Source organism: Coenobita brevimanus, chromosome 44 (assembly GCF_032717465.1).
Source record: "Coenobita brevimanus isolate Jiangsu-jjx chromosome 44, ASM3271746v2, whole genome shotgun sequence".
Taxonomy (NCBI): Eukaryota; Metazoa; Arthropoda; class Malacostraca; order Decapoda; family Coenobitidae; genus Coenobita; species Coenobita brevimanus.
The window spans coordinates 45,411,292-45,431,291 of NC_136997.1; the positions used below are offsets into that span (position 1 = coordinate 45,411,292).

General features: G+C 46.5%; 2 protein-coding genes across 2 annotated transcripts in view; both read right to left on the reverse strand.

Moving 5' to 3' along the window:
• The window catches only part of twin (CCR4-NOT transcription complex subunit 6-like twin), a 177,426-nt gene that overhangs the window by 142,638 nt on the left and 14,788 nt on the right, over nucleotides 1-20,000 (reverse strand). The gene's annotated exons all lie outside the window — the stretch shown is intronic.
• LOC145398204 (uncharacterized) lies at nucleotides 8,671-17,746 on the reverse strand. Its single transcript, XM_080271157.1, has 2 exons — nucleotides 16,492-17,746; nucleotides 8,671-8,747 (listed from the first exon to the last, which is right to left on the reverse strand). Exons 1-2 carry the CDS (start codon nucleotides 17,744-17,746, stop codon nucleotides 8,671-8,673), a joined length of 1,332 nt encoding a protein of 443 aa, XP_080127283.1.

Consider the following 20,000-nt stretch of genomic DNA (forward strand, 5'->3'; position numbering starts at 1 on the left):
TGTGAATCTCCTGAAACACACACACACACACACACACACACACACACACACACACACACTGGCCGAGATCTTGTGTTTGCTGGAGAGAAATCTGCCACCTTTTCAATATGGTATTTCCTGTTGCTGTTCCTGTTGACTGTGTGTGTGTGTGTGTGTGTGTGTGTGTGTGTGTGTGTGTGTGTGTGTGTGTGTGTGTGTGTGTGTGTGTGTACCTGTCTGTATATGTGATTCTGTTTCCGTCTCAATGTCTGTCTACCCCTCCCCCTTCTCTCTCTCTCTCTCTCTCCCTCCTTTCTACCCTTTAAAACTATTCAAATGTATTTTCCTTTGGGTTTAACATTACAAATCTTAACCTCATTTTCCTACACTCTTCTTCCTCATTCTTCTCCTCTCTCCTTCCGCCTCCCCCTCCTCTCTCTCCATCTCTCCTACCTCGTTCCTCCCGCTCCCTCCACTTACTTTCTCTCTCCCTCCCCTCTCTCCTACCTCCTTCCTCCTCCTTCTCCCCCTCCCTCCCCTCCCCTCCTCTCTCCCCTCCCCTCCCCTCCATACCTTCCTTTCTCTTCCCTTCCCCTATACTTGCTCAATAACCTAACCTTATATGGTCTCTCTCTCTCTCTCTCTCTCTCTCTCTCTCTCACACACACACACACACACACACACACACACACACACACACACACACACACACACAAAGATGAAGACAAACACAAAGAAACACACAGACACAGGCAAACAGAGACAGACAGACAGACAGACAGACAGACACTGACAGACAGACAGACACAGACAGACACACACACACACACACACACACACACACACACACACACACACACACACACACACGGTTACACTTGTATGGATACGCCTGACTGACAAGCACGTACACTTACATACACACACAGAAAACACACATGCTGTTACGTACACAAGATTAACTACACATAAATACAAACTCCTCAAACGCCAGTTTTTCTATAGGGCGTGGTGTTCTTTCTGACTTTTTCCTGCCGGCTTCGGCTGGAGGGTTTGGAGGGTTGGGGAGAGCCTTCTTCTTTGCTATCCTTATCTCATTCTAGTAGTTCAGTTACTCTTCTAGGAGCTGCCTAGCATGGGCCAACCGGCCTACTGCAGTTATCCTCTCTTCTTATGTTCTTATGTTCCTTCCTTCCTTCTCTCCTCCTCCTTCCGTTGGTCCCTCCCCTTCAGAATCATCTTCCACACACACACACACACACACACACACACACACACACACACACACACACACACACACTATTACAGCGCACTAAATTGCACATCAATACGCACTTAAGCACTCCAGACACTTTTACAGCTACACACACACACACACACACACACACACACACACACACACACACACACACACACACACACACCACACTACTTTCAACTATCAAAAACAGGTTTGTAAGATCCAAAGAAACAGGAATATATATATATCACAAAGTACGATAACTATCATCATCATCATCATCATCTTCGGCATCATCATCATCATCATCTTCGGCATCATCATCATCATCATCATCTTCATCATCATCATTATCATCATCATCATCATCATCATTATCATCATCATCTTCAGCATCATCATCATCATCATTATCTTCATCATCTTCAGCATCATCAATCATCATCATCATCGTATCTCCCGCTAACAAAAGGCTGAAGTATGATCTATAAAACAGGAAAGTGAAAGATGAAAGCAAAAGATAGCAGCATCAACATACACACATCCATGCATATATTCATGAAGAGAAAGAGGAGAGGAGAGGAGAGGAGAGGAGAGGCAAGGAAAGGAAAGGAAAGGAAAAGAAAGGCGAGGAGAGGAGAGGAGAGGCAAGGCAAGGAAAGGAAAGGTAAAGAAAGGCGAGGAGAGGAAAGAAGTGGATAGGAGAGACATGGAAAGGAAAGAAATGGAAGGAAAAGAAAGGAGAGGTGAGGAGAGGAGAAGAAAAGAAAAAAGAGGAGAGGAGAGGAAAGGAAAAGAGAGGAGAGAGAGGAAAGGGCAGAAAGGAAATGACGAGACGACAGAGAAAAACACAGAGAAGATTAGCCTAACAGAAAGAGACAGAGAGATAGTAACAGAAAGAGATAGGGAGACGAGAGGAAAGGAGAGGAATGGAAAGGAAAACAGAGGAGAGGAGAGAGAGGAAAGGGCAGAGAGGAAAAGATGAGACGACAGAGAAAAACACAGAGAAGATTAGCCTAACAGAAAGAGACACAGAGATAGCAACAGAAAGAGACAGGGAGATAGCTTAACTGAACAGCAATGCAACTGCAAGCCAATGAAGGTGGTACCCGCATATTGCAAGCACACACAACATGAATACATTTGTCCCCCCCTATGTAAACATCGTTGCAAGACCATAACGATAAAAACACCTGCTTCTGTTCATTCATCCTGTTTATAGATCTTTATTATGGACGATTTATATGAAGGATGTAGAGATGGAACTGATTTTTTATAATAACAGAACAGAGGAAGGAAAAACAAAATGAAAAAAAAAATACGGATGATGCAAACTGAAAGGAATACAATGAAAGGTACTGTAGGTAATGGATGAATGGAATGTCAGACTGAAGGATAAAATGGTACATGCACAGTTAAACCTACATATGGATGGATGGATGGATGGATGCATGGTTGGATGGATGCATGGTTGGATGGATGCATGGTTGGATGGATGCATGGTTGGATGGAAGAATGGATGGATGGATGGATGAATGGTTGGCTGAATGGATGAAAGGATGGTTGGATGAATAGAGAGAAATAAATACACACGATTCGGCATAGACAGCATGACAGACAGACAGGTAGGCAGACTGACTGACTGACAGACAGACAGACAGGTAGGTAGACTGACAGACAGACAGACAGACAGATAGCCAGATAAACAGACAGATAGATAGACTGATAGACAAGTGCTGGAGTGTTTGGCATAGCAAGTGCCTCAGTTGCTGGCACCCCCTTTCTACCTCTTCAGCTATCGATTCACTAACGATTACAGCTCCATTCTCTTCTATAAGACCATCAGGCTATCGCATCCACATCTATCCATCCACACCTTACAGCCATCCATCATTCATCCATTATCTCTCTACCTACCTACCTATGTCTATCCATCCACACGTTACAGCCAACCACTTATCCACTTCTTCATTCGTCTGTCTATTTGTCTATCTATCCATCTATCTATTTGCCTATCTATAATTATCTATCCATCTGTCTATCGATCTACCAAACTATCTCCTATTCATCCATCCATCCTTACATACTATACAGCTCTTCATCTATCCACCCCCACACGCCACAGCCAACCACTCATCCATTTCTCCATCCAACTATCTATCTACCTATCTAGATTTATCTATCTATCCAACCATCTCTCCTATTCAGTCATGCATCCATCCACTAATCCATCCATCCACTTATCTATCTATCCATCTATCTATCTATAAATAAATAAATAAACACGACTATTCAAGACAAATAAAGTGGATATGAAAGCTAATGAGGCAGTGGAGGAAAGTGGAGGGGGAGAGAAGAAAGGGGGAATGGAGGAAAGGAGGGGGATAGGGAGAGGGGAGGTGGACAAGGGAAGAGGGGAGAGGGAAAGGGAGAAGGGGAGATGATGGAGAGAGGGAGGAGAAGTAAAATGAGAGAGAGAGACCTCACCACCTTCCTTACGTGTCTACCTATCAACTAACCCACCTGTCTATCTATCTATCTACCAACCGTATCTACTGCTTCTCTACCCACCAACTCACCTACCTACCCACCCATTACCTGCCCAAACTACCCACCTACCTACCAATCCCCAACTCAACCCACCTCTCTAGCCTCATCTACTGATCCACCCACCACCGTCCCCGTCTACTTATCTATCTATTTATCTACCCAGGTACTGCAATCTTCTTGTCTGGCGTCCTTTCACAACTACCACTATCATCACAGCTACCACAACTACCACATCACCTACCACAACTACCAGCATCACCTCTACAACTACCACAATTACCACCATCGTCACGCAACAACTACCACCGTCACTACAACAACCATACCCACCACTCAACTAGCACAATCAACGACCCAACACTACCACCACCGCATCTACCACAGTAACTACCACAATCATTAATCTACCACTACCATACCTACCACAACTACCACTGCACTATCACGTACCAACCATCCTTCTTAGGTAAGGTTGTTAAAGGTCACATATGGAGGGTGAGTGGTTAGGTCTCTCTCTCTCTCTCTCTCTCTCTCTCTCTTCAACTTGGAGAGGTGGAGGGGAACTTGCACCCAGCTTGTGTCAACACTCTGTACTGAAGGTAAAAGTTCTCTCTCTCTCTCTCTCTCTCTCTCTCTCTCTCTCCAAACATTCTTTACCCCGGCCTTCAACCTTTCTCCAGCTCTCTCTCAAGGCAGTCTAGGAAGCAGGCAGCTAGACAGGTACGTAAGGTAAAGACGAAGGCAAGGTTAGTTTTGGTAGGTAGGTAGGTAAGTAGGTATGATGGTAGGTAAGGTGAATTAAGTTAGGGTAGGGCAGGTGAGGTGCGATGAGTGAGATTAGGAGGATAGAACAGAAAAGGACAGGTTAGGTTAGGTCGTCAGGTTAGGTTAGGTTAGGTTAGGCTTGGTTTGAACTGTTTAGGCAAGTAGATAGGTAAGTAGGTATGTGGTGGGGAGAGATACAAGCTGGAAGGTAGGTAGGTATGTGGTGGGGTGAGATGCAGGGTGGAAGGTAAGTGGGTGGGAGGGTGGGGTGTAAGAGAGAGTGCAAACCGACACACAACACACTTTCTACACACCCAACCACCCGTCCAACCCCCACCTCCACCCAACCCCCCACTGCATGACCCCAGTATTACTTCCTTCATGACCCCACCCCAACTCACTTCACTACATGACCCCCTACTCACCTACCTCATGATTCTGCACGACCACACATCACTACAGTGCATGATCGTTTCTCCCTTCCAGCGCATGACCTCACTCCCCCACCTGCATGACCCACTCACACCCCATCCACTGCATGACCCCACACTCTTCCCCTCTTGCATGACTACACCTCCACACACCAAACACTGCATGTCCCCACCTCACTACATAATGCCACTCTACCTCTTTATGACCCCACCCCAACCCACCTCATGCATGACCACACTTCTACCTTCCACATGACCCCATAACCTAGCTGCAAGACTCCCCACCCCACTTCATGACCCCGCCCTTACATACCGACCCACCAGGATCCACAACTCAGAACCCTACACCCACCCATTCACACTTTGTTTCCTTCCACACCTCCAGACTTCTCTTGCCTCTATTCTCCTAACTCCATCAAGATCCACACCTACCAATCCAGTCATGAGCCAACCATCCACCTCCTCCCTCTAGCCACTCACTTTCATCCACCTATTCACTTTTCTATCCACTTGACTACCCACCCTCTTAGCAACCTACCTACCTTCTATCCATCCATCCACCTACCCACATCCTCAACATCCACTCTCATGACCCCTCCATCCATCCACCTCCTCTACTCAGCCACCCACTCACTTTCACCCACCCAACCGAGCGACCCTCTCACGAAATCAGTTCACACCCACTCACTCCACCAACCCTGTCAACTCTATCACCTCTCCCACTATTAGCCCCTTCCCTTCCAGTATCCATCTTATATTCTATTCTTCCTGTCTCCAGACGTTTTTATTAAGCTACTGAGAGACTTTGTGCGAACTGGGGAACTTAGATAAACGCTTCAACAACGTGAGTATATCTTTCCTACGTTGAATACAATGACGTGGGGGCAGGAAAAATAAAATCGAAAAAAATACTTCCCCACACTGAAAGAATTAATCTGAATGAAATCGTTTGGTGATACGGATAATAGCCCGTACATTCGTCGGTTAAGGAAGCACCCTAACACCTTTCCCTAGGAGATTTATTTTGTTTATTACGCCTTACTGTACTGTGTTGCATTAATCCTTCCAATATCGCCATACTGTCCACATATAACGCACCAAAGGATATTAACTACCCATATGCAAAAATAAATCGCTAAGGAAGAGGTGCTATGGAACTTCCTTAACCGACAAGAACACAGACCACGGAGCCTCAACAGCCAGAATAATATACGATGTTCTATCACGGTCCCTAATTTGTTTACCCCCCCCCTCGGCGAGAGGGAAGTGGAGGACAAAGATGGAGAAAGACAAGGAAACAGATATTGGCGTCTCACACACACACACACACACACACACACACACACACACACACACACACACACACACACAAAGCATCCCACCATACTCTGACTCACCCCACACCTCCTTACACCTTGCCCTCACCTTATCATAATATATATCAAAATAACTGCTGAGGTAAACTAATTAAGAAGAGAGCCAGGTAACATTCTAAGCTCACTAGCATACCATCCCTCACACACGCATCCCACCACACCACCCCTCTGACTCACCACCCACCACCTTATTTACACCTTTCCACCTTCTAAATGTATATTACCGTATCATAACTGCAGGGGTAAGCTGTGCACTGTTCACTTTTATTAGTAGTACAATATAGGGCTGTAACAAGAGATTAATACTACAATGGTGCTAGTGAAGAAATGCTGCAGATAAGACGTGGAGTATTTGAACTGCCTTCGGGTTATGAACTTAAAAAAAAAAATGCCAATCAACAGTGACTGAACTACAGAATCTTCAGACATCTAAACATATCCACCCTTCCGTCCGACCCCACAGCATCTTCACCTCACCATCTCCTTGGTTACTAGTCAAATTAACCATGCAATCTGACAGCACCTGACCATCAACAGAAGTGAAAGGGGTTAGGGTTCTCTGCCAGGTTAAATGTGGTAAAAAAATAAAAAACATTCCTTAGGCAAACACCCGCGACCCACCCCACCAATGACCCCACACCATCTTACTCACACCCCACACTCTGCTTATCAATATTCTGCTCACAGGGCGGGGCGGGGCGGGGCTGAGATGAGGCAGATGAAGCAGACCCCTTAAGTACCTCCTTCTTCAGATTTTATTTCCTTGATAACGGTACGCCACTTTATTCTGCTTGAAGGACAGGTGTGTAAGGAACTGAATTACACAGCAACAAGCACACACACACACACACACACACACACACACACACACACACACACACACACACAGCTTTCCCTTCCTTACAGTTTCCTCCCCCCCCCCTCCCTTTTCTCTTTACCTCCAACTTCCTCTTCGTCTACTCCTCCTCCTCCCCTCCTTCAAGCCAATGTACCCAGCAACACCCCCACCTCCACCTCCACCCCCTCCCCTATCCCCGTCTCCCTCCCCTTCCCCACTCTGTCTCTCTTCAGCTTTCCCTCCTCTCTCCTTTTTCTTCCCTCTCTCTGCATCTCCCCCTCCCTTCCCCTTCCTTCCTCTGTACCTCTCCCTCTTCTAGGCTTCTTTCCCTTCTCCCTGCATCCCTCTCTTTTTCCTTCCTCCATTCTCTCCTTTTCTCATCCCTTCTTCCATGCTCTCTTCTCTCCTTCCCCCCTCCCTCCTCTTCCCGACACCCTTCTCTCCCTCCTCTGGCGTCACTCCCACTTCTCCTTTCCCTCCATCCCTTCCTTCCCTCTTGCCTCCCTCCTCCCTTCTTCTCATCCCCTTCCCTTGGTGTCACTATCTCCCTCCACCTTTCTCTCCATCCCTTCCTCCACCTCCTTCCTTCTATCCTCCCCCTCCCTACACCCCTCCCCTCCTTGGCGTCACTCTCTCCCCCTCCCTCTCCTCCCCCACCCCCTTCCTCCCCACCTTCAACTTTCACCCACCTATCACCTCGCCCGACCTAGCCAAGCGCCTTTTCCTTCTCTCTCTCTCTCTCTCTCTCTCTCTCTTATCTGTCTATTTCCCTCTGCTGTCTCCATCATTCTCTCCCTTGCAACTGCCTCTGTCTGTCTGCCTCAGTCTGCTTTTTTCTCTCTCCTCCAATTCTCTCGCCAGGCAAGGTAAAGGACTTAAAGATCATCCTAAGCTGACCATAAGACAAACCAGAGAACCACCTTACTTGTCCTCTATGTTTTTTTAAGATATATCCACACCAACCACAGTTCTCTCATTTTAACTTGGCCCAAACTCTCGTCATTCTGTATATTTCATTAGCTTTTACTCTTCTTCCTTCACACACTTATCAATGTCTGTACGTGTCTTCCCCTTCCCCTTCTCTTCCTCCTCCCCTGCCATCTCCCCCCAACCCCTTCTCTCTCCCCTTCCCACCCTATTCCTCCCTCTCCTTTCTCCCCCACACTCCTCTCTCCCCTCCCCTTCTCTTCTCTCTACCTTTCACCCACACACTCTCTCCCTCCACGCCATTTCCCTCCCCCCCAATCACTTCTTTCTCCCCTTCCTCTCTTCATCCCCTCCCCATTCTCCCTGCCCTTCCCACTTCACCCCTCCTCCCCCCCCTCTCACACACATACGTACAACCCCCACCAGCTTCTGAAGGCAACACAACCAAGGACGACAGCATCAGCATCACCACACATCACTATGACAGCACCAGCACACCCCAACACACACACACACACACACACACACACACACACACACACACACACACACACACACACACCACTATGACAACACCACGATGCAACAGTACTTACCCTGGATTCTGCCAACACACACTGCCAACAACTCTGCACACTTACCTGCAAAAGATATCAATTACCAATCTACACCTTAATACTGTAAACATCTCTACCTGTACAATGAAGCCTTATCAGTATTATCAGTACCATAACTTCCTTTCTGATCTTGTTATCGACAGGCACGTCCATTCTACACAGGCTACGAACGTGCATCATCATCATCATCATCATCATCATCTCAGAGTGAATTCCCACATAAGATGGAATGAGGTAGAATTTAGTATCATCATCATCCCAACCTTTCTCTCTCTCTTTCTCCCCCACCACCATCATCATCATCATCACAAAACGTCTTCCCACATAACTAACGGGATGAGGTAGAACTCTTAATTAATCATCATATCAACTGTTTACGGTAGGCTATCCCATCTTCTCTGTTTCTTGGATATTTTTGTTAGATAGGAACAAGATCTATTGATTTTTTCTGCGTTGTTCTTCCCCCTTTCCTTCCCTTCTCTTCCATTCCTTCTTTCCTTCCCTTCTCTTCCCTTCCTTCTTTCCTTCCCTTCTCTTCCCTTCCTTCTTTCCTTCCCTTCTCTTCCCTTCCTTCTTTCCTGTTACATCAACTAGTTTCAGGGATCAATAACACTGGAGAGACACAGATTATTTCACATATATATAAATGAGATCGACAAAGCCACTGAAAAACATTTAATTTATTTGATATGGATGTAATCAAGTATCCGTGTTTTGCCTCCTGTCATTTCCTTTTCTCTCGTCACTTCCTTTTCATTTCCTCTCCGTAATTCCCTTCCTTTGGTTCCTTTATGTTCTGTTGTTCTCACAGCCAAAAGTCCATTATTTCTGCTTCCTATTGTTTTTCCCCAATATCTTCATTATCATCCTCTCTCTCTCTCTCTCTCTCTCTCTCTCTCTCTCTCTCTCTCTCTCTCTCTCTCTCACACACACACACACACAAACTAAAATCAGACGAGACAAAGCAACACACAATAAAGGTAAAAATCTAACCCAAGCCAATCCACCGCTTCCAATAATGAGAAGAAGCGAGAGGAGAAGCAAGGACCACTAGTACCAAAGAAGCAGATGGCCTCACCACACACATACCACACCACACCACTCCCCTCTACCACACACCACTCCCTCTACCACACCAAACCACTCCCCTCTCTCACGCCACACCACTCCCCTATACCACGCCACACCACTCCCCTCTCCCACGCCAACCACTCCCCTCTACGCCACACCACTCCCCTCTACCATACCGCACCACTCCCCTTTACCACACCACATCACTTCCCTCTCCCACGCCACACCATTACCCTCTCTGCATGCCTCAAGTCATACATGGGCAACGTTTACTCTTTCAAGGATAAGTTGAAGGATGTAGCTTTGTTTTTGCATTGTCCAAGTCTAATTCGGTATTATAGTACGTGTTTTTACCCCACCCCTGCCACCTCCACACCCACACCCCTGCATACCTCAACACTATCACACATGGTCAACATTTACCCCTTCAGCGGTAAAGGATGTTGCTTTTTCACATTATCAAATCTAATCTGGTGACTTGCATGGCGTCTTTCGTTAGTCCACTGCAATTAAGAAGAGATCGAATAGTTGCATATCTTTACACCCAAACACAGACGTAAATTCAGAAGTAATTTAAGAAGTGCATTTTCTTTTTTCATCCAATCCAGTCTTCTACACGCAGTGTGTCCAGGCATCTCGAAATGAACGGATCTTGAATTTGGCCCGCTGTTAGTTTTTATTTTCCTTGGAGTGATCAAGCTTGCGTGCTTTGGCCTTTGATTTCTTCTTCTGTCTAGCTATTGCAAGTCACCTCGATCCCGTAAGGGGTGGGCACAAACAAATCGCCTCCATGTCGCCCTGTCCCCGCCATTTCCCTGCCCTTCCCTCAGCTCACACACCCCTCTATCATATACCTCTCCACTCCTTCCTAGCATTTAAAAAATAAGTCTAATACAAACTCTTACACAGTAACTGAGAACACTTAACTCCTCAGCTTAATAACGCCATCATGGTCTTCTTGTACCCTTTGAATTACCTGCTTTATTTATTTCTATCTTTATTTTTTTTCCCCGTGACGCACCGTAACGTTACCCGACTGCCTTGGCTTTAAAAATCTTGAGACCTTGAGCAGTGTCGCCTAGATCCTTGCAGTTTCATGACGTCACCATTCTATCCTTCCTTCCACCAAACTATTTTCTTCCCACTGCCTATGACCTTCAGTGTTTTTAAGTGCAGTGTGTCCAGGCATCTCGAAATGAACGGATCTTGAATTATCATGCATATGGCTCTCAGTGTTTTTTAAATGCAGTGTGTCCAGGCATCTCGAAATGAACGGATCTTGAATTATCTTGAATTTGGCTCTCTGTTTTATTTTTTCTCGGAGGGAACAATCTTGCGGGCTCCTGGCCTTTGGTTCCTTCTCCTTTTAGAAAAAAAAATAAAGGGGGAACTTTTAAAGGGGTATTTAGGCTAATTACCTTTTACGATATTCTTCTTGCTTCCCTAAAATAAGAACTTTTTGATTTTTAGGGACCAAGCACAACCATCAGACGGTTTTGCTTGAGAATTCTCGTTGTATGTCGGGAAAAAAATAAGGGATTGGATACTCTTAACTGAATACTCTTCTATGTTATTTGTGTAAAGTGGACATATTCTGCATCAATAACAGGAGGATACTGAGGTGTAACGTGCAGGATAAATCGCCAAGAAAAAGGTGTCACGAAAATCCCCATCCCCACTTCGAATCCCACCAAGGGCATTACTGTGAACTTAACGACCCTGCAAAATAAGTAGCCAAGAAAGAAGTGTTACGACCATCTACCTACCCCCCATGAACTTAACGACCCTGCAGCATAAATCGCCAAGAATGAGGTGTTACGACAATCTCCCTAGCCACTGTGAACTTAACGACCCTGCAGAATAAGTAGCCAAGAAAGAGGTGTTACGACAATCTCCCTACCCGCTGTGAACTTCATGACCCTGCAGAATAAGTCGCCAAGAAATAAGTGTTACGACAATCTCCCTACCCACTGTGAACTTAACGACCCAGCAGAATAAATCGCCATGAAAGAGGTGTTACGACAATCTCCCACACACACCACAAAGCCAGTCAGGAGACAGGACGTGTGTGCTGGGCAATCCCCAGGTCCTGTCCTCCCCACTTACTGTTTTTTTTAATCAGCCCATACACCACTGACCGGGCTAATGTATGGCCCGGCCTGCACTATATGTGCAGGGAATCTTTCAACGAACGAACGAACGACAATCTCCCTAACGACCCTGGAGTTATCGGTGCATCATTTCCACACACCAACCTTCAGCTGTGTTATTTCCCGATACCAATAACAGGAGGTGGAGGGAAGAGATGGAGGGATGGAGTGGAGAGGTACAGAGAGTGGGGGTGTGTGAGCTGGGAACTGGGCAATGAAATGGCGGGGGAGAGGGCGGCATGGAGGCGAATTGCTTGTGGCCACCCCTAACGGGATTAAGGCGTCTGGCGATAGATAGACAGTTAACAGGAGGAGGCGTGGCAATACCTGATAACAACAATAACAACAACAATGGCCACTACGGTACACCCTTATCTACACCTACACTGGCAAACATACACTACAGCCAACCAAAAGTATAGGCCATTTTCCCGTACGTATAATTCTGAAAGACGGACGAAGCATTGTGATACTTGAAGCACCCTGTAATTATAAACGCAAATATTATCCTTTGTAATTGGTAAGACTCGAAAGTAATCAAAATTTCACATTGTTTTTATTTTTTTTAATGTGCTAGATTCATTGATTCATGTGTCTTAAAAATTCGCTCATTTTCACATCCATCGTATCCCAAGGGTGTCTTATTTTTTTGGTTGATTGTACTGTGGTCCTTTTAATCTGTGCATTCCTTCCCTAACACTGATTAAGCTGTTTGGTGATGACAGGGGTAAATTAAGAAACGTATGCTGATGACTACATGAAGCAGTATACTCTTTAGGCTATCTACCTTGACTGTTTACCTATCTATACTACTATTTATCTACCTATACTGACAATCATGCTTCAGTGTCTTCGGTGGGAAAGCTTCTGCCTTCTCCTACTGTAAAGAATATAAATCCTAATCCTCACCATAGAGATGGCCTATAATAAATGTGTGTGCCATGAAGAAAAAAGGCAGGACACAACAGAGGTTTATTTATTTATCTGACGTGCTCTGTGTGTGTGTGTGTGTGTGTGTGTGTGTGTGTGTGTGTGTAAGGTAGGACCCTACAGAGGTATATTATTTACTTATCTGTGTGTGTGTGTGTGTGTGTGTGTGTGTGTGTGTGTGTGTGTGTGTGTGTGTGTGTGTGTGTGTGTGTGTGTGTGTGTGTGTGTGTGTGTGTGTGTGTGTGTGTGTGTGTGTGTGTGTGTGTGTGTGTGTGTGTGTGTGTGTGTGTGTGTGTGTGTGTGTGTGTGTGTGTGTGTGTGTGTGTGTGTGTGTGTGTGTGACAAAGGCAAGCCCGGCAACAACTGTACAGTAGGACGCATATACTTTTTCCCACATTCTCTCACCTTTAAAACCGACAGAGTTCTTACAACACACACACATTCCTTGCCCTTCCATCACGCTGGTCTTGGTGAATGGAACTCAAAATACGTCTCACCTTTTAACCCCTACTGTCTCTCTCTCTATCTATTGTACCAGCTTTATATTGTTTGCTATTGTCTATCTCGCTATCTATTGTACCAGCTTAATATTCTGTTCGACGCATTTCACTGGAGCGATGCCTTCACGTGGTGGCACTGATATAACCAAGCGGCTGCACTGTCTATCTCTCAAAAGGATGGTGAACTATGAAATATGGGAAATTTTGGCCAGCAGTCCACCTGGTTTACGTTCAGATAAGCCTGGAATAAGAACAACAACAACAACAACAACAACAATTACTACTAAGACTACTACTGCTACTACTACTATACAATTCCTACTGCTACTACTACTACTATTCCTCCTCCTACTACTACTACCAACACAACCCTACCAACACTACTACTACTATCACAGCCACGAGTACACCCTTCACCTCAATGACTCTCTTATCGCCACCACCACCACCACCACAATCAACAAACAAGCAAAACAAGCAACAAACACGAGGGACTATGCCAGCAGCGAGGTCAGTGTGTGTGTAAAAGCAAGGCAAAAAATAAATTAAAAAACCAAAAGCCTAACCCGTTTTTCCCTCTCAGTAAATTCCTGCTTGGGACGAGACGGCTCAATAAACCACCAATATACATGCGTTAAGGAGACGATTTCCGTATTATTATTATTATTATTATTATTAGTAGTAGTAGTAGTAGTAGTAGTTGTAGCAGTAGTAGTAGTAGTAGTAGTTGTAGCAGTAGTAGTAGTAGTAGTAGTTGTAGCAGTAGTAGTAGTAGTGGTAGTAGTAGTAGTAGTTGCTGTTTTCCTTCTTTCTTGCATTAAAAAAAATATCGGTATCCAGAAATCATGTTTCTTCTGCTTAAAAACGCTGCACAAAAACTAATTTAGAACAAGTGTTGCGTATAACTAGGTCATAACATCTTACCAGTGTCCACACACACACACACACACACACACACACACACACACACACACACACACACACACACACACACACACACACACACACACACACACACACACACACACACACACACATACACACACACACACACACACACACACACACACACACACAACGGATAACAAAGAAAGGGAGAGATTGATGGAGGAAGAGGAAAAGGAGAGAAAGGGAGGAAATGGGGAAAGCGTGAAAGCATTTAAAGTCTATTTGGGCCAAGAGATAGAGGAAAGCAGGGTACGAGGGGGGGAGGAGGAGGAGGAGGAGGAGGAGGAGGAGGAGGAGGGGCGGTAAGAGTGGGTACGGGGAAAAAAAGGGGGGAGGAGGGGGAGAAAGAGAGGGAACAGGAAGGGAAGAGGGGGGAGGGAGAGTGTACGGTAGGGGAAAGAAGAGAGTGGGGAAGGAAGGGAGGAAGCGTGGGGGAGGGGGAATGGGAAAGAGTGGGGTATGGAGGGGGTATGGAGGGGGCAGGAGGAAAAGAAAAGAGTAGGATATAGAGGTGGGAGGGGGATAAAGAAGGGTGCGGACAGGGGGGGAAAAAAGAGTGGGGTATGGAGGGGAGAGTGGAGTAATGGAGTGGGAGGAAGGGAAACAAGGAAATACTCGTGTGTTTGGGTAAGTAGAGTGAGACGAAGGGAAGGGTACGGAGAGGGAGGGGGAGGGAAGAGTGGGGAGAGGAGAGAGAAATGGGGTACGGGAATGAAGGGAGCATGGGGGAGAGGGAGAAGGGTATGGGGAGGAGGGAGATGGAAGAAAGAGTGGGGTATGGAGGGTAGAAAGTAGTGAGGTAAGGGAAGGGAGGGGGTAGGGGGAGAAAGAGTGAGGTACGGAGGGGGGGAGGGGCAGGGGGGAAACCCGGACACACAAGAGACGCAAGAGGGGTCGGTGCCCCCTTTGGCGCAGCTTCAAATATAGCACAAGGCGTGATACCGGGGGCATCCAAGGTCATGGTCTTACCGTCAATACCAACACAAAGACCACAACAACAGAATTAAGTGTAGGAAAAAAATAACAAGAGCTGATAAAGCTAATAATGCAAGGCCTTTATTTCTGTAGTATATATATAAAACCACCACCAACAGCACCATCAGAAGAAGAATCAAAACAGACACGATCATTACTATAACTTCCAAGACACAAAAATAAGTAGACGAAGCAACCAGGGGGAAGATAAAGTTGATATTCCCAGATCTGTATTTCTGTACAGGACACCACCATTAGCAGCATCACCACCACTGCATCATTAATAACAATACCAAACTACCACCAACACAACTACTAAAACAAGTGGACACCTAGGGAGAATAAGACAAAGGGACTGATGCTGCCATATGTGAACTTTGCATTATACAAGAGCACCACACACACACACACACACACACACACACACACACACACACACACACACACGGTACGAATTCTACTAATGAGGTGCGGAAACGGAGGTCATAAGACAAAGGAGTTCCTATTGGCAGGTCTGTACTACTATATACACACTACCATCAACCACCACCACCACCAACAAAGACAACTGCCAACACCCCAATACAAAGACAAGGTACGAATTCCAATCAACAGGTGAGCAACTACAGAGAGATTAACACAAAGAAACTACTACTGCCAGCTCTGTGATACGGAGTGCGAGAAAGCAAGGTAAGCAAGTCGAAGACGCTGAGGCACTGACAAGAAGGACGACGTGGATGTAAGGGTATGTGAGGAGAAACTCATGACAGGGGTCTAGTAACATTTTCTTGGCTGTCAACAAAACAGTTCTAGTCAGGAAGTGTATATGGAACGAATCTATAATAAATATAAGCAGGTGGGTTTATTTGCAAGGTGGACCTACAATTTTGATGGGTTGGACGAGGTATGAATGGCATGTTCTTTGTCAGTTCCACATAAATACTTCCTTTGTTTCTCAATACTACTTCATCTCTTATAGGTGGGACTGATGGTGATGCTTCTGGTTCCCATCTCACCTCATTTCTTTGGCAGGAACTGGAATGATGATGATGAATACCGTATATAACCTGACAAGGAAGTGGTGCCAAGAATCCATTTGTCTTAACGAGAATACGGCCGCATGACAGAAAGAGGAATTAATTATATATACACCCCACCCTTCATCAAGACAAAGCATAGTCGACTTTCCCTCACCTGGCATAGTAAAGAATCGAGGTCCTGCGCTGCGGGGGAGTGCGCTGTTCGTCCTGGCGCCTGGCGCGGGGACGGAGTAGTGTCGAGTTCGAGGGGCCAGCACATCGCGAGCGGCACAACCCACAATACGGATGTCCAAGTCCCGATGCCCGGCGAAGGAGTGGGTCACGGTGGAGGATATGTGCAGTGTGCATTGGCGCTGCTGGGGCTCACTCAGAGAACGGACCAGCTGGCTACGACCTTCCCCTGACACTGTTTCTGGACCCGTACCCGGATCTTTGCCCGAACCGTCGCTTTGGTCCATCGGTGGGCTCCCTGATGTGGGTTCGTCTTCCGAAGACGAACAAGATGAGGAAGCTGATGACATGTTGCAGGCGACTGATGATGATGATGACGCTGGGGAGGGTGGGGGCGTGGGGAAGGTGTGGGCAGGGACGCACGTGCCGCAGCCGCAAGCCCTAGACACCTCGCTGCGGTCATGCACGGTGCGGCACTGATAGTTATAACACATAGGCAAGTATGGCTTCAATGTCACAATATTTCCACTGGTGTCCCCATCACCTTCGCCCGTCTTTCCCCCTTCACATGTCCCGGGGGGCGGCGACCCCCCTGTGGGTTTTCTATCCTTTTTCCGTCGCTTCCGTGGCTTGATGATCCGGGGGAGGCAGTTCTCGGCATGTCCGGTGCTGCCTTCGTCCGAGGTTACAGAAACGGCGTCACTGGCTGCAGGGACCGTCCCGTCGGCGTCCCCTGCCTCCCTGCCGATTACAGGGGTGGGTCTGGGCTGCGTGGGGCGTTGGGGACCCCGGGATGTCAAAATTAGGGGGGCGCCTTGTGTGTGCAGGGCCAAACGAGCAAGAGGTAACTTCTCCACTTCGTCCCCACCATCATCTTTACTATTAGCATCACCGCCTTCATTCTGCTGTGATGCTGATTGTCTCCTGGGTTGATGCTGTGGTAACTGCGTGTGGTGTTGGTGGCTGTGGTGCAAAGTGTGGTGACTGTGGTGATGACTGTGTGCTCTGGGATGCCTAAGGGACCCACGCCTTTGCGGCATAAGAGAGATGAGAGGCATACCAGCTAAGGCAGATCCCCCTTCCACGTAGTACCCTGTGTTCGGGGCATCTAAGGGGGCGAGTTGCTGTTGCTGCTGCTGCTCCTGTGGGGGCGGTCTTCCCCTGGGCTGACCGCGACCGCCCCTATTGGGTTTGGACACTATAAGGCACGAGCCGCGGTACCTATCCACGTCATGCATGGTCGAAGTACACTGTAGTTGCTGTACTTATGAAGTCACCATCACGATATCAACACAGCACTTACACTACACACACTCACCATATAACAACACACAACTGGCAACCCACGGCGTAAATCTGATCTTTTACGAACCACAGTGATCGTTTTTTTTGGATCTATCCAAATCTGATTCATATAGGGGCGTCTACTTTCTCAATTTGATCCTTAAATCCTTCAGGAGCTCAAGTGATCCTTAACTAGATCCTTCAAGGGCCAAACTGATCCTTAACTGGGCCTCCACGAGCTCAACTGATCCGTAAGAAGTGAAATCCTTCATGTCTTGATCCTACGTGTTTACCCTGACACTGTGTAATATATATTTATCATGATGCCTTTACTAATCCTCACACAGCCTCCAAATTCTCGAGGTAGCATAGATCCTTGAGCTTGTAGCAAACTCTAGTCAAATTCTCGAAGTCACAAAGATCCATCAGCTTGTAACAAACCAAATTCTCTGCCTGTAACAAATCAAATTCTCAGCTTGTAATTAGTCTTCTTTAAATTCTCGAGGTAGTGCAGATCCTTGAGACTGATTGCCAAAAAAATCTCCAATAAATTCATATTTAATGATTAAATCCTACTCATCAAATCTGCAAGGGTGGCACAGACGTCCTTCAGCTTGCCACTAATCCTCATCACCTAATCCTCGTGAAATGAAGTAATCCACCTTAAGTCTCGAGGTAGTATGTCTTCTAAAAATGCTGACAAGAGGGGCAAGGCACTGTACACCAATAAATCCCGCAGCCTGTCACAAATCCACATCACAAACTTATCCACATGCTGATCCACACTCTTCGCTAATCTTGAAGGTAATATCCATCTCCCCAGCAGGCGTATGAGGCCCGGGTGAATAGGGAGGTAGGCACAATGAACCAATATTCCTCAGCTGCACCTAATCCTGATCAAAAGCAATCCACATTATCACAGCCTATCGGGAGTCAAACCCACGAAGTAATCCACATTTTCACACAGATTTTTGAGGTAAATCCGATCTCCCAAATCGCCACTCGGGGCCCAAGGGAGGCAGGCAAGAAATATCAGTACCTTAGCTTCTCATTAATCCAAAACAAATCCACATGTAATCCACACTTGAATTCATATTTTCCAGGCAATTTTGATCTCCCAAGCCGGTGTCTGAGGCCACGATGAGCAGAGACAATCACAGTGTACCAGTATAATATCTCTTAGCCTGACAATACACCAAATCAGAAGTAATCCATATTTTTATAAAGTAATCCACATCAACGCACATTTTCGGTGTAAATTCTCCTCTCCCCAGCCGGTATCTGAGACCCCGGGGAGGAGGAAGGCAAGGCACGGTGCAAGGAGCCAAACTTTCCCTCGGTGTGAGCCAGAGAGGGAAGGGGGGCGACCCGGCTCTGAACGCAACACTGGCTCACGTGCGGGGTGGTTCTGGACGGACGCGGCAACACCCTCACTCTACGGAGGCACAAGGCACACTGAAGCGGTGCCACTCTTCCTCCCTCCATCACCACCACAGCGCTAAACTCGGCCACTACGACTGCCAAGCGTCGCTACATTTAATCTTAGGGGCGTTATTATGGTGGCTTCGTCTCATCTCTTCCTCAGCGACTTATCCTCCATCCGAATATGTCTTCCATCTTAAAAGAGCTTTAAAATCGACGCTACATCAATAACATACAAGAGGATAATGTGGTGTAATGTGCAGAATAACTCGCTAAGAAGGAAGTGTAAAGACACCTCCCAAGAAACAATACGCCCTAAAAGCAATAACAACATACACACATACATACATACATTTCGAAACAAACATGAACAGAAATACACGTACATACAAACTAAACCATACCACGTCCATACAGTTACACACACACACACACACACACACACACACACACACACCAAACCAATCCACATGCACCCCCCAACACACACACACACACCAAACCACACCACACCACACCACACCAACCCAACCCACATCCACACACACAAACCCACCCACACACACACACACACACACACACACACACACACACACACACACACACACACTCTTGCGTAACAGATCTGTAATAAGCCTTTAAACACTAGTATTTTCTAAACCCAGTCGTAAAGAAGGAAATCAGAAGGTAAGGTTGCGTAATACTGTATTTTGTCTCGACCTAGCTCACACCTGCTAATCAAATTTCTCATAAGCTTATCAAACACAGGTGTGATAAGAGAGGTGC

Excerpts from the sequence above, each read along its gene's own strand:
- LOC145398204 (XM_080271157.1), bottom strand. The coding sequence starts at position 17,746 with ATGCATGACGTGGATAGGTACCGCGGCTCGTGCCTTATAGTGTCCAAA. Across the intron at positions 8,748-16,491 it reads TCGATTCTTTACTATGCCAG|GTAAGTGTGCAGAGTTGTTG; the intron begins GTGAGGGAAAGT and ends TATCTTTTGCAG.